At 39.1% G+C, this 14,641-nt stretch overlaps 1 protein-coding gene across 2 annotated transcripts in view; it reads left to right on the top strand.

Moving 5' to 3' along the window:
• The window catches only part of rxrab (retinoid x receptor, alpha b), a 39,349-nt gene that overhangs the window by 11,956 nt on the left and 12,752 nt on the right, over nt 1-14,641 (top strand). The window contains exons 2-3 of one of the 2 annotated variants that reach the window (XM_079485765.1): nt 18-149; nt 8,796-9,043. In XM_079485765.1, coding sequence (XP_079341891.1) covers nt 18-149; nt 8,796-9,043 — 380 coding nt within the window. The remainder of the gene's footprint in view (nt 1-17; nt 150-8,795; nt 9,044-14,641) is intronic. The other variant, XM_079485766.1, reaches the window with a different exon arrangement.

Genomic DNA, 14,641 nt, shown 5'->3' with positions numbered 1-14,641 from the left:
TTGTGTCGCACATACAGGGCTCCTGAAAAACACGTGCTCGGGAGCGCCGCCATGTATGCGGAGCCGGCCGGGTGGCGCTGACAGTTCGCCCGATGGCTGCTCTGGCTTCACGGGCACGTATCCACTGCAACAGCGCAGGATATCCACAGGTATAAAGCACGCATGCATTCAGAAAACATCAGAGCACATGCGCATTGGGTCAGTCGAACAGCACTGGGAATTCAGCGTCTGTTTGTGGAAATATGTTGAAAGTCATGTTACAGTTAGTGTACACTTATGGGAAATAGTTGCAAAGTGCAAACACGTTACAACAAATCTCATAGAGAAGCATTTGCCGTGGCGTCTGCTGTAATAGACTTGTTTCAACGGCTTTATTGCTGGATGTGAGGTTTCAGCATGATGTATTGACATGCTTCACAGTGGGTGGATTTGTTCGTTTAAATGATTTTGCATGGCATATAGTAAGTTTGCTTTATTAAAGGCGATTATTTCAGAGATAAATTATAACCTTAAAATTTGTATGTTTTTTTTCTGGACAACCATGAGATGGAGTTCAAACAGACATATATGGTTGCTTTTAATACGAACTCAAACATTTCTCATCATACACCTCCGAGACCAAATGATCCATATTTATTTTATAACAGTGTTTCTCAACCTCAACAAACTTCTTAAGTGGTGTCATGTTCCTCAAGAAAAACGATTCGAAATAAGACAAAACATACATTTACATTTATTCATTTGGCAGACGCTTTTATTCCAAGCGGCTCACAAGTAGGAGAGCATATAACATTTTGACAACACGCTAAACGGTACTGTTAGTTTACAGGGCCATGCCACTAGGAGTATTAAAGCTGGAGTAAGCAAGGGAGCGAATGAACAACAAACACATATAGTATACAGGTATTGGTTAGTCTAATAAATGCGGAACGGCTACGTTTTGAGCTGTTTTTTCAAAGTTGTGAAAGTTGTTCAGTCTGACAGCGACAATATTGTTGTGGACAAAGGGTCCTGAGGTCAAAAATGTTGAGATCTACTGTTTTATAGCTTTGTTTATTTTACAGCCCTTACAACAGCTGTCTGTCCTGAGGAAGTTGAGAAGAACGAAGGTTTAATGTGACACTGAAATAAAACAAAATACTCTTCTCAGATGTTAAAGAGCAATAACAAAATTCACTGGAAATCCCTCAACTCTCTAGCATTTAACACACAGATTTTATGTCAATATTGTGCTTTGGAACGGATGAGATGTGTGGGTTGTGTCGAAACGTCCGTCCCACCAGCTGTCATTTCTGCGGCTGGCATAAATCTAAACGTGTTCTTGTAAATCCAAGCGAGCATGAGATTTGAAGTGTAAGAGAATGTTATAATATCGCCCTTTCTCACTGGTTCGTGCCCGCCGTAATTGCAGCCTTTTGTTACGAGTTCAGAGGGGCGGGAACAGAACAAAGAAAAGGATGCTGGGAAAAATGGGCCAACCTCCAGAGGCAAACATACCTCAAGTAGTCTCCAGAACTTCGTGATGTGGTGATGGCCCTGTTTCGCGGGTCTCATATTACTAGCCCGGTATATAAAATAACTTTACTGGAAGGTGCTGGTGGAGTCCGAAGCCTCCCGTGACTTCGGAACAGTTCATTTAAAACGCGCAGATCGAGCGAGAGAAAGCTAGCGAAGCGGCTACACAAAGCCAGCCTTGTGCTTTAGTTTCTTTTGAGAAAAAGTGACTAAACGGAGGAGGGATGGAAAAGATTATCCATTGGAATGTCTGGGCTGACCTCAAATGGAGCGGACTTTCCAGGCAGCCAATACGATTGTGTTGCTTAGTGCTCGGCTAATTTCTTCCTGATGATGGAGGCAGTCGTGTCTATAAAGCGGGCCGTGGTGCATGTGCTATAAAGACAATATTTAACGTGTCGGTCGATGCCGGTGTCAGACGCCTGTGAAGGAAAACATAATATTTGAAATTGAAAATATGTAAATGCATCAATGATAATATTTATAAGTTGTGTTTTTTTCAACTATAGGTTTGTTTGACACATTTAGAGACACAAGTTTTAATAATAATCTTACTAGTTAAATGTGTCCATCCAAAAGTGAACAGGCATGCATCACAGGACAAAATGTTATCATTTGGTCGAAATGTCATCTCTGATTTTTTTCTGTTTGACAATAATGTTGAAAAAGATAATAATCAATAATATATAATAAAACTTTCATGTCCCTGGGACACAACGTACATCGCCTGACAACACGGTTGATGTTCTCTGTGTGGTGACATCTAAAGATGCAATCTCAAAATCGAGTTCCAGAATTGGTGCACACATGGCATTCAGAAGAGCTAAAGAGACAGAAGCTGGTCCTGGTTTAATGATAATGTTTCTTTAGCGCAAGGAGTCAACATCAAAAGAATATTAATGTTACTGCAATACAAAATGCTCGGTGCTACCACAAACAAAATCGTTTCTCGTGGCAGATTCTCACACTTCTTGCTTTAAGAATGTGGGAATAGTTATAACAATGTGACAAAGGCTTTTTTGAGAAGACGCTGTGGTCAGTGAGGTTTATATTTTCCTTTCCGCTGTACGTCGATGGTCTGTGAGAATGAAATGACTTACACATGCCCCCCCCCAAAAACAGCTTGTTGGGCTCAGATTGGCAGGCGCTCTGTATAAGCTTCAGGTCTCAGGGCAGCACGCCAGCCATCCAGTCCCATCTGTGACTGAGCAAACGTGTGTGTTCTTGTGTGTCCCAAGCTAAATGTGAGGCGTTGTGCGATCTTATTCCAGGAAGACACTGAGAGAACAGTCATGACAGGGTACTAGTGTCCCGATTTATAGTTGAAGATGTTCATCGCTCCTCAGTTTACATTTATTTCTATGGAGCTATCAGGTAAATCGTTGGACATGCAATGAATCATGTCTGACTATATTTAGAATCATGAAAACCATCATTCATTAATCACTGAATTCGAAGCATGTCGGGTATTTAGGCAATGGTCAGATCCTCCAGGTCCTAATGCCTTCCCCTCACTGGCCCCTGTACTCCTGGGAGCAGTTCTCTCCGTACCGCCCCTCCAGCAGTTCATATCCGTCCATCTCAGCGCAAACACGTGTAGCCAAGTGTGTCGGATAGCCCTGGCTCAGGCTCACAGGTGGCTTACAGAGAGAGAGAGCTTTCTCTCGGAGCTGAACAGACGCTTATCTGATCGTCTCATTCACTGTAGTCTTGTAGTTGAAAGCGATAACGTTTCAGTTTCTCATGCCCTGGAATCACGATGCATCTCACACACATTGGAGCCGCTCTGTGCCTTTAGCCTGTGCGAATCTGGCCAACTAAACAAAGAATATGATGTTTATTTGGTCATGCTACGAACACAAGATAATTGCTCAGATCAATTCTGAACAGGTGCATCACTATGGGCGATACGGATTCAAATAGGTCTGCCTTAAATAGGTGTGCAGAAAGCACATTAAAGTAATTTAAAGAATGTCATGGCGTAAAGCACCATAAGCAAGAAAAAACACATGTGAGATCTCTTTAACATCTCAATTATTTCTTCTCAACATCAATGTGATTAAATTGACTTTCCTGTAGCTCAGTGGTTAGAGCAGGCACTAGCAACGCCAAGGTCAAGGGTTCGATCCCAGGGATTGCACATATTCAGATACAAATGTATGACCTATCTTTGGATAAAAGCGTCTGCCAAATGCTTAAGTGTAAATTGAGAGCATACAACAACTTTTATAAAAGTGTGAAAAAATCTGCAATCAAAAGTCAAGATCTCAACATGAATTCAAACATTTCTCAACAAATGTACCCAAATCCAGATGATTTGTTTCAGTTTTTTCCTAAAAGGCTAAAATGATACTAAGATACAACTAGTAACTCTGATAAATCTCGCAAAATGGGAGCTAAGAAAGCAAACCGTGAGCAATAAAATTGTTCTCTGGAAGTTGTACCCCGGTACTTTTTGGTTAGCGGTCCAGAACCTTTAGACAACATTTCCCAGCATTACAAAAACAGGCGAAGGTAAGAATTTATTTATGGCAGAAATGAAGTCAAGCTTGTCAGACCATTTTTCCAATGACCACCTTGTCTTATGGCGGATATAAAGCCTCTGTCAGTTGAAGATAAAAGGTTGTTTAAAAGAATTCTCCCTGGAACCAAGACTGAATCATAAGTCCGGTTGTTTCTAAAGAAAACCCAGAGGGGCAAAGAGAATCATAAATATTTCAGATAACTTGGAGGCTGGCTTTGCTTTTTCCACCCGACAGAAAATGCAAATGCTGATGCATCGAGATCATCAGATCATTTTTCACATTCTTCTCTCTATGTCCTCTTTATCCATATTTAATTGCGATTTGTCATGAAATGATTTGTTTGTAGTGGATTGGATTTGAATGAAAAGGGATTAAACCTGAGCTGGAAATCTCAGTTTTGTTTTAAGAGGTTTTCATTGGAAGTGATCATTTTTTGGAAGATTAGTTATAGTTTTTATCATTGTTTTTATCACATGTTTTCATCAGTAGTGAAAATATGAATGTGTCACTTTTTTCAGGGTATTTCACATGTTTACCTTTTCATGGCTTGAAATCAAATGACGTCAAACTGACATTTATTGTTATATACTTACTGTTGTGAATCGGTGTAAGGAAGGAAGACAACATATTTTTGTTCATTTCTTACCTAAAATGTTACGTATTGCAGCTTTATTGGAAATCCCAATGTTTTATCTGTTGCGCATTAGGACATCAGATTGAGGAAGAGGTAGTGGAAAAGGCAGAGAGACAGGACCTTTCTAAGCACAGATGGATTTCTCAGCACCACTGAGTTATTGAACTTGTACGTGTGTTTAAGAAAACCGAAGGAAACACAAAGGAGGAAATAGGTGCTCTGGGAAGTGTCAGATTAAACGCATTAGCCGGGTTTGATTTACTCTCTTTTGATTGAATGTAGGAAGCCACAAACCACTCTCAGCTGGAGAGATGCTTCCTCTGTATTTAAATGAACCTGCAGCCCTGCCGAGCACACGGTAAATTGGAAATCAAAGTCTTTGTGTGTATTTATGACCGATTCACTCCTCTTTAGCTCAAGTGTTTTGCACATGTTCATTGAGAGTAGTTCATAATTGTCATGGGAGTCATCGAGTGCTCGCCACATCGACAGCATTCAGTAATTAACCACAACCAGGCTTTTACGGGTGCTTGTAGCGGTGTTTGCAAGAGAAATCATTGCTAAATTTGCTTATGCATAGGAGGGATTTATACTCGAGTAAGTTTTGCTTATGTACATAAAACGATGCCGGACAATGCAATAAAAAAGCAACTGATTTGAAAAGAGAAATTAATTTAAGAAGCATTTGCCTCTCTATCGCCATCTCTGTTTAAAATATAAAACTGCAGGTTACTTTTAGGGTTGGTATCGAGTGACTGTTATACATTCTGTGTGTATCGATTCTGATTCTTATCGATTCCCAGTTGTAAAAGTGCATTATGAGCGTTTTGTGTTTATATACACAGCAACTGATTTATTACAATTTGTTTTACCATAGTTTAACTACAAACACCATGAGTGAACTGTGGTTACTATAATGAAACTATGGTAAATTTGTGGTAACTGTTCTTAACTACAAATATCCTTCCAAAGTTAAACTATGGTTACTATTGTAAAATATGGTTAATTTGCATAAGGGCATTTATTGGTATATCAGCAGATTACAAGTAAACAAATAAACAGTACATTTCTGAAAATGTGCACACCGGAATTCATAAGAGGAACTGAAATTAGAATTGTATATCAAGTATCCCATTCCTAACCTTTCGATTCCAATTCCAATTTCCGATGCCCAAGCTGGTTGCCAGTGCTTGAAGTGGGAAAAAACGGTTCGGGCACTTTCTTGTGCACATTTCTATATGAAAATTATTACTATGTTTGAAATTTCTAGAATGAAGAAACAAAATTTGGACATTGCTGGTCCAACATGTTTTTTTTACTAAAGGAACCATACTTCAAATAACTTATTTAATAATGTAAAGTACAAATTTCACCCCAAAATTGTCATTTCATCACCTGTATGATAATAGTTCTGCTGTCTATTGAATTCTTCTGTTAATTTAACCATCATATACACGACACAGTCATATTTTATGCCTTATATGCTATAAACGTATATGTTATGTTTTTCGGCATGTCAAGTCAAACACACATTACATTACGTGACAAACCACAGTTTTCATTTAAACAGGCCAAATGCGCAAAAGATGAGTAGTTAGCGTCTATTTATCATTTTTATTGTAACACCATTAGCTTTGTCAGATTTGCCTTTTCACGTCTCACTACACAGTCACAGTCATGAGCGCCCGCCAGCAGACTGTCTTCTTCAATTTGATTGGCTCAATGTTCCGTCTTCTTTATTGGCTGAAATTCCGTAAACCCTGCTTGATTGTTCAATCTGTTAAAATGGGGTAGCTCCACGCCAAAAAAACCAGATGGAAAGCCTGCAAACTTTAGCCAAAAAATGACGCTTGAACTCGGGAGTGGCCAAGTACCATCAACATGTAAGAAGTGCAGGTACGCAAGAAAAAGTGAAAGTACCGGCCCACTTTAAGCACTGCTAGTTACTTTACATGCGCATGTTCACGTGTGTTAAAGTCTAACGACGTCAAACTGATATTTCATGTTAAATCGTCCCGACCGCTAAACTATCATTATAAGCATATGCGAAACAGGTCACAGTGATATTTTACATACTTGGTCGGTGAATGTTTTATGTTTATTTTTATCTCACAAAACTTACGGATTGCAACTTTAAGCAAGTCATTTGTTGAATAAACCACAGATGAAGAAAATAGGTTGAAAAAAGTCTGAAATCTCGAATGGTGAACCTTGGCTCTGTGTTACATTGCAATAAAGCCAACGCGTTGCTCAGCCTCCCCATCATCCCTCATTCACAGACTAATCATGTGTCTGCTTTGCCTCTCACTGTCTCATTAACTGTAAGCATGTTTCGCTGGAATACGTTCAGGCTGAGGCTCATCCCTCTGTTTATTTCCTACCCTTGATTTATATTTCAGTGAGTAGGTGTATGTGTCGACTGAATAAACTCTTCGTTTGGCGGTACTTGTACAGCGGTTGACTCTAGATTATTGTGTTTACGTGAGAAGGCGAGATCATTTTTTTAATTGACGTCTACAGTAAAAGCACAGAACTCATTATTCAAAGGAAGGAGATTCCAGGTCTTTAGTTGTGCCCTATTTCAAGTTTACCGTACTAAAAACAGATCGTGAAGAAAAGATTTAAGCTTGCATGCTGTCAGCGTGCGGTCATCTTTGGAAGAAACCGCAAGTCCTCTTGCTCAAAAAAGCAGGGCTGATGTTTTCCATTAGTTTCCTGTATAAATGCATGAATCTGATGTGAAAATACACAGTTTGTGTGTCTAATGAGCCTCCTGCACACTCTGTTTACGACTTGGGAAATTTCCCTTCTGTTTTCTGGAAACGTGTGTGCGTTTTTTGGAGGATGTCTGCATGTGCTACCTGTGCCCACAAGTTGTATAGCGCTGTGGGCTGTAAGATGTTGGCAGGGAACCAGATGTGTGTGTTTTGTGTGTGGTGTGTCAAAAGAGACACACAGACACGTGTTTGCACATCGCTGGACGTCAGCTGCATCATTTGTTTCAGACTCGTACTCTGTCACGTAGATAGGGTGAGAAAACCAGATTAAACTCCATGTAAAGCTGCCCGGCTCGGGCTTCACGCCAGATCTTTGAGAGAAAACATAACGCCTTGTGTGATCTCTCTGCTCGGTTAAGATACGGTTGTTTCACACGCACACATTCATTCATCGCTTTCATGTGTTCTCGTACAGAAACGCGAGTGACAGTTGCAGGGCCGGTTCGGGTTCACGGCAAGAATTCCTGGCGTGACTCCAAGCTGACAAATGTTGAGATGCGTGTACAGTTTCAGCGCTCGTGTTAACGTAACTCCTCTGATCTTTTGTCAGCGTGGTTTCGCATTGTTATTGAAACTGTAAACCAGTGCTCTGCCACTGCGCTTAAAAATGTGCTTCGTGTAAATGGACTGATGGATAACAAAACGTGAGTATTGAATGTATTTTAACAGTGTATTGCATATGATGTAAGTGAGCGAGGATTGAATCTCTCAGGCTTCAAAATGAGGATAAATGGATTTGAAAAGTGGCCGCCCGAAAAGTAACCCAATAACAACCATGGAAGGCACCATGTTTCTTCATATGAAAACATTTTGTAGCGCTCCAAAGACAGAAACCCGTTCGCTCAGTGTATTTTCTTTGTCAGGAATATTTCCCAGACAAGCCCTCCAAAGAAAAACACAAAATCACTTTTTCTTAACACACAGTGACGAATGCTTTTCACAGAGCGTATGAGAAAATAAACCAGCATGAGGCTGATGTTTCAAAACAATATTTGCTCTGACACTCTGACGTCAGGTTTTCCTGAGATGTGACTGTTGTGGCCGTGTGCATATGAAAATTATAATTGTTTACATTTCGGTCAAGGTCTCGTAGCCGTAGAATAAAAATACAGGATAAGTCATTTAGACCCTCTGTGTTTTGTCAGCCCGCCTTTCCTGACGTCCACAGTATATACTGTCAACAGGAAAACTCTGTACAGTATCTGTACAAATGGAAGCGTGAACTGATACGGCGTGCAAGGGTGCAAGACTTTAAATACAAGCGACAGACCTTTGTATTCAGTTCTGTATGTGATTGTCAGCCAATATAGTAATGCTACACATTTCCCCTTTTTTGTCCCACAGACTCCTCTGGTCAGCTCTTATCATCCCCCCTGAACTCCTCCATGGGTCATCGGGGTATCGGCAGTCACTCTCTCCACCCTCCTCTGCTCAGCCCCTCCGGCGTGACCTCCAGCCCGGGTCATCTTCACTCGCCCATCAACGGCCTGCCCTCACCCTACCCCGTCATCGGCTCGCCCATGGGTCACCCTAACATGAGCGGCGGCCCGTCCTGTAACAGCATGGCCTTCAGACCGAGCCTCAGTCCGCAGGTATGACATCACTGTCCTCAAAAGCATATGCTTCAGTAATGAACAGATTCACCTTGAATTGATGTGGGTGCCTCGGTTTTACAGTGTTCACTTTCTTCATTCCGACGAAGTTGATCGATATGTTTTCGCACTTGAATTTTCATGCTGAATTGGCTAAACTGATACAAGCTTCGTCTAATGTCATCTGGAAATTGAATATCTATTTTAAAAAGAGTCTGCCTGTGCACTTCTTGCTCCAACGCGTGGTTGAATCTTTGCTCTATTCATTTCATCAATCAAACAGTTCAGTGGTGTATAGAGAAAATAGGTTTTAATGAGATTTTCTGGCATGCCTCCGTGAGACATGATCATGTGCTCGTTCACAGAACATTTATTTTAATCTGCAGTGGTGCCAGAGACCGTCTGCATATGATTTTTAAATAACACGCTGCTCAAAAAGCAGTTTCTCAGTTTGGACATTGAAGGTCTTTTTAAGAACCATTTTGATTAGATAAACCGTACGGTGCACGGAGACACACACTAGTTGTTTATCTGCAGTGTTTACTTAATGAAATCAGAGAGACAGTTCGGTGATGTTTACAAAATGTGTGTGAAATCAGCTTATCGTGCCACAGAGTTACTGTACATGCACAGAATATCTGATCAGTTCAGCATCCGTGTGCTTTACGATTGAATAATGCATAGCTGCTGAAGCAGCGTTTCATTGGTGGAAAATGGCACTGCTTGTAAATTTTTTTGTGGTGTTATTGGTTTGCTCTTATATCCACCTCAATATGAGCAGATTTTATTCAAGTATTATTGTTTTCAAGTGAATTAATTCATTTTCTTTCTTTGCATCTGGTTTCCTGGAAACTATATAAAAAATGTTATATCCACATGGGAATAAATAATAGATAATTAGAAAATAACATTGATCATTAATTAATTATGAATGGGCATGTAACACTATCAAATTCTCACTGTACCTTGGTATAACGTTTGCGGTACGGCATTTGTTGCAATATTTAAAATGACAAACGATGGCTTGGAAACGTGCCACAAGCATCCTCTTTTCTTTAAGTATGAGTTATAGTATAAGATGGGTCAAATGACCATTTTATCAAATAAAATAATTGCATGTCAAACGGTAACATCTATAATTTTTTCTAACGTTCTCTACTCATGGAAGCCTATCGTTTCATACAGTCATGTGACCGAGATCATATTGAGATCGCAATAACACGATATCGATAATATTGCTACATCCCTAATTATGAATTGCAATACATATTTGCCTGGTGAAAGATTTTCATCCAAAATATTAGGCAGAACACCAAAATGCTGCGGCACTTACAATTTCTTCAGGTTTAGAATATATGTTTTTAAACACTGTAATTGAAGTTGTTCGCTGTTTCGAGTAGTAAAACTGAACTTTGTAAAAGTGCAAATTCATTTTTTATTTGCGTCTTGCTGGCAATGGGGATATGAAATGTATAAATGAAGGACATAAAAATAAATATTCTCACATGACACGATAGCACTTTGAATTCTATAAAGCTTTCTCTCTTGCAAATTAATAAATCAATTGAAAGAAAGATCATAAGCAAATGTCCAAATGTGATTATCCATCTTTTACTTTTTGGATAAATTAACATTAAATTATTCTGCGCTCGAATATTTAAGCTCTACGCTTGAGCAATCTTGCTGAAGTGTTGTCATATAATGTTGTGATATAGCCAGTGATTGATTCTTTTCTAAATGGCTGCTGTTTGATTGACCTGCAGTAACATGAACACATCAGTTTATTTGTCACATACACAGTTATACACATGATACAACTTCCAATGAAATGAAACACAAGGTACATGGGCATATCATTTTGAGATATATAAAAAAAATTGAATGTTAAGGGATAATGCACATGTTGTTATCACAGAAATAAGTGTGATCAGGCCTCTATCTTTCATTATAACAACCGGCCGCTTGAACATTATACGGCTTATTACACGGCTACTTGCCACGTGAGAAATAAACTGGACGTAAAATGTGAATTTGAAATATTTTCTTAGCTCATTTTTACCAAACGCAGACCTTACGCAAGGAAAAGCCGTTTAGTTTCGGTTTTAAGGTAAGAAATGACATTCAAACGTCACGAACAGGCAAATTGGTTTAATCATTTGTAAATATAATGTCATATATGGTATTAAAATATATATTTATAATACATTTTTGTGTAATATTAAACTGCCCCTCTCAAAATGATTTCCAGCATCCGGGTTACGGGTTGATATTAGTCTTGAGCGGTTGTTATTTGAAAAGAACCACCCTTGGAATGTCACGTGTCACGACTTGCCAATCCGAATCAAGCGTTCAAATGAGCCGTGTAATATAAATAATGAATACTTGATATTAATAATAGAAGATACGTATTGATAATATTCTATATCCTGTTACAACAATAATATTACATTTTTTTATTAATAAAAGTCCTGATTTCCTTGAAGTGTTTCCTAAGGCTGTCTTGAAACCAAAACATGTCATTATTAAATAAGACCCTGACTGTAAGAACACAGCTGGTCTTTTTGTCTTTTTTTACTGTTTTCTGCTAAAACAAATAATACACAATAATACATAATGCAAAGAACATTCTTAACGTTTGTAAACATTCTTTGAAAATATAATATTGATGTCTCTATTATTGACTGGACACTAACGGCATGTCAAAGAATGCAATTAATGTTAAGGAAGCCAACACACACAACACAGTGAATAAAATCATTAATTTCACTATTTTAAATACAAATTTAAAAACTGTGTTTCGAAATCTATAATGAGTTTACTGAATAAATGTCGCTTCGTTGCACTGGTGTTTGTAAAAACATTTCATGTGTGTGTTTGCATTACACATCATTAATGTATAACCTGAAATCTCTTCAGATAAGCAGGAAGGATTTGACTGAAGGATCACTGACTGCTTGCCAGACTCATTTGAGTATCAGTAAAGCACATATAGCGTAACTCTAATCAGATCACACCCTTTTATAAAGACATTTTATCATTTAAGAGACATCATTATAAGAGACATTTTATCACACCTACAGTGTAGCAGATAGCACCGTATATGAGAATATTGTAAACGGCTCATTCATTACTGTTTTTACCCTGAAAGAGACCTAGTTCCTAAAATAAACAAACCTTATTTTGGCTCCACAACAGGCTTTATATCAAGGGGGGGGTGTCTTTATATTAATGGTGCTGCCTCGTGGGCTCGAGGGGTAAGGCGTCTTGGAGGTGCCCCAGCCCCATTCATCCTCATTCGCCCTGTCAGAGTGCTTGATCTCTGACCGCATGTTGTCAAACACGGCCTCAGAGTGCCACATGGGCTTTCTGTGTTTTATTGGCATGCTAAATGGGTTCAATGAAGCCCGGTTGGGGCCTGGTCAGGGTTCGAACGCACGGGAAATGAGCTGGCTTATTAAAATCCGCAGCTTAGCCATGTGGCGTGTGTCAGGATAACTTTTTTAACACCCAGACCTAGTCCTCATATACACACAGGCATGCGAATGTCCAATTAGTTTCTACGTTTGACCGTGTACCAACAACCATTTATTTGGCCTTTAACCGAGAGGCGTCTTGTTTTGGGAAGATATTCATGATGTGCACCCAGCCTCCTGGTCTAGAGACAAACAGACCTTTGGCACTAGTGTAGGGAAAGAGCCCAGAGACATATTGCGTTACTGGTTTACCCAAAATAGTGGGGATGCATGCTGTATAGATTATGCCTTGCATAGGACAGAAGGCCACGTCAACATTAAAACAAAAGCAGACCAGAGAGAACAGGTTGAACTATATGTACAGGTGTATGCGTGATTTTAAACATAGACAGGTGTGTTCATAAAGGTATGTATGAGGGTTTTTTGTGCCTAACAAGAGAAATGCCACTCCTTTTCAAACACTCGCAGTTGCTTTACTAGTTCTTTTGTTTTCTGTATGTATACTAAGCTACACGCCCACAGTGTGCCATTAAATTGAATTGAGATTTGATGTATAATACAGTGAGGTGATCTAGTTTTTAAATACAGTATAAGACAGGTCGGGAGTTCAGGTTTTACAATCCGAAATAGTCCCAAAAAGTCTGTGTGTATAGGAAGAGCCATATGCTCACTTTTTCCATAGCGCTGTTTGCGTATGATGACTTTTGAAGATCTATGTTAGCAAATATATACCCACTTGTTTTGCTGCTTTAAAACATCTCCAATCAGTTTTTGTGCTTGCTTTCCCTTTAGCTTTTTTTCTGTTTTTCTAATTTTGTTTTTAAATTCATTTCTTTCAAGAAACTCATTCAGTTTCTTGAAAGAAAAAACGACCAAAGGCATCAAGTGCATCATCTTCAGTGTTGGCAGCACGCCGGAGAGGAGTCCGTCCTCTTAGTGACTGAAAGAGTCCCGCTGGAACGGTCGGGTAACATAACATTGATAAAACTGCTCACTTGTAGTTAAAGTTGCTTTAAAGTGTCCTTACCGGCAGTGGGTACTCTCTTCTTTCTCGGCTCGAGAGAGATTGTCACTGAAATCACTGGTTCTCTCGCGCTGCTTTATCTCTGTATGATATTGCGATGCATCACAAATCTTTCATATCTGTCACAACTTTTAATACCAGCTTTATTAAGGCAAAGTTACAAGTGTACCAACTAAAATGATGCTTTGTAAAAATATTGTATTGTGGTCAACAGTACTGGCACAGACCTTCAATGATATAACTTCATAATCTAAGCATAAGTGAGGAATCATGCATATTATATATATATTAATACATGGCATATTTAACTGTAATAAATGTCATGTTATTCGAAATCAAAAACACACCGACTTCTATCTGTTTTGGCCATTTGGGCTCGTGGGTAATTATAAACAGTTTATTGTTAGGACTACACCACTGGTCCACATGTGTGTGGGCATGCGTACTAACACAAACATTTGTACGCGTCATGCATTTAGCAAAAACACGAAATGATGTGTGGTTCACAAAATAGTTAAAGGTGATTCATTCACATTCCGATTTCTTTTAGTCCCATGACTTGACTCTTACCAAAGAAGAAAACAGCGGACATTCTTTTCTTCATAATGTTTCCTTTAGGCGCGTCTGTCGGCCCCTCAATCCATCATTGCACTTTGTGTGACTTCAGTCATGGGTAGTTAAGAATAAATATGTGACTGACGTTCTTACACAAGCCATTGTAATGTGAAATTACATCAAATCGGCAGGCATGAAGAATCTTTTCACGTTTGCTAGTTTGCATAGAGACACATATTGAATATGTAGGTGTAATAATGAATTGCATTAGCAGCTTTTATTACACGGCGCGTGGGAATGCTTGATTCTGATTGGCCAGTCGCGACATTTGCATGTTCGTAATTCCCATATAACAACGTCTCCAAAATCATTTTGACAGGTTTTTTTGACAAATGAAATATAAATATATATTTTAATGACATATATGACATTATATTTACAAATGGTTAAACCAAGTTGCCTGTTTGTGACATTTGAACGTCGTTTCTTGCCTTAAAATCGTAAGTAAACGTCTTTTCCTTGCGAAAGTACATTATCCCTTGCTTA

The sequence above is a fragment of the Barbatula barbatula genome (genome assembly GCF_947034865.1).
Source record: "Barbatula barbatula genome assembly, chromosome: 2".
NCBI lineage: Eukaryota > Metazoa > Chordata > Actinopteri > Cypriniformes > Nemacheilidae > Barbatula > Barbatula barbatula.
Note: the sequence above shows the minus strand (reverse complement) of the source record. Positions and strands in the feature narration are given on the sequence as shown.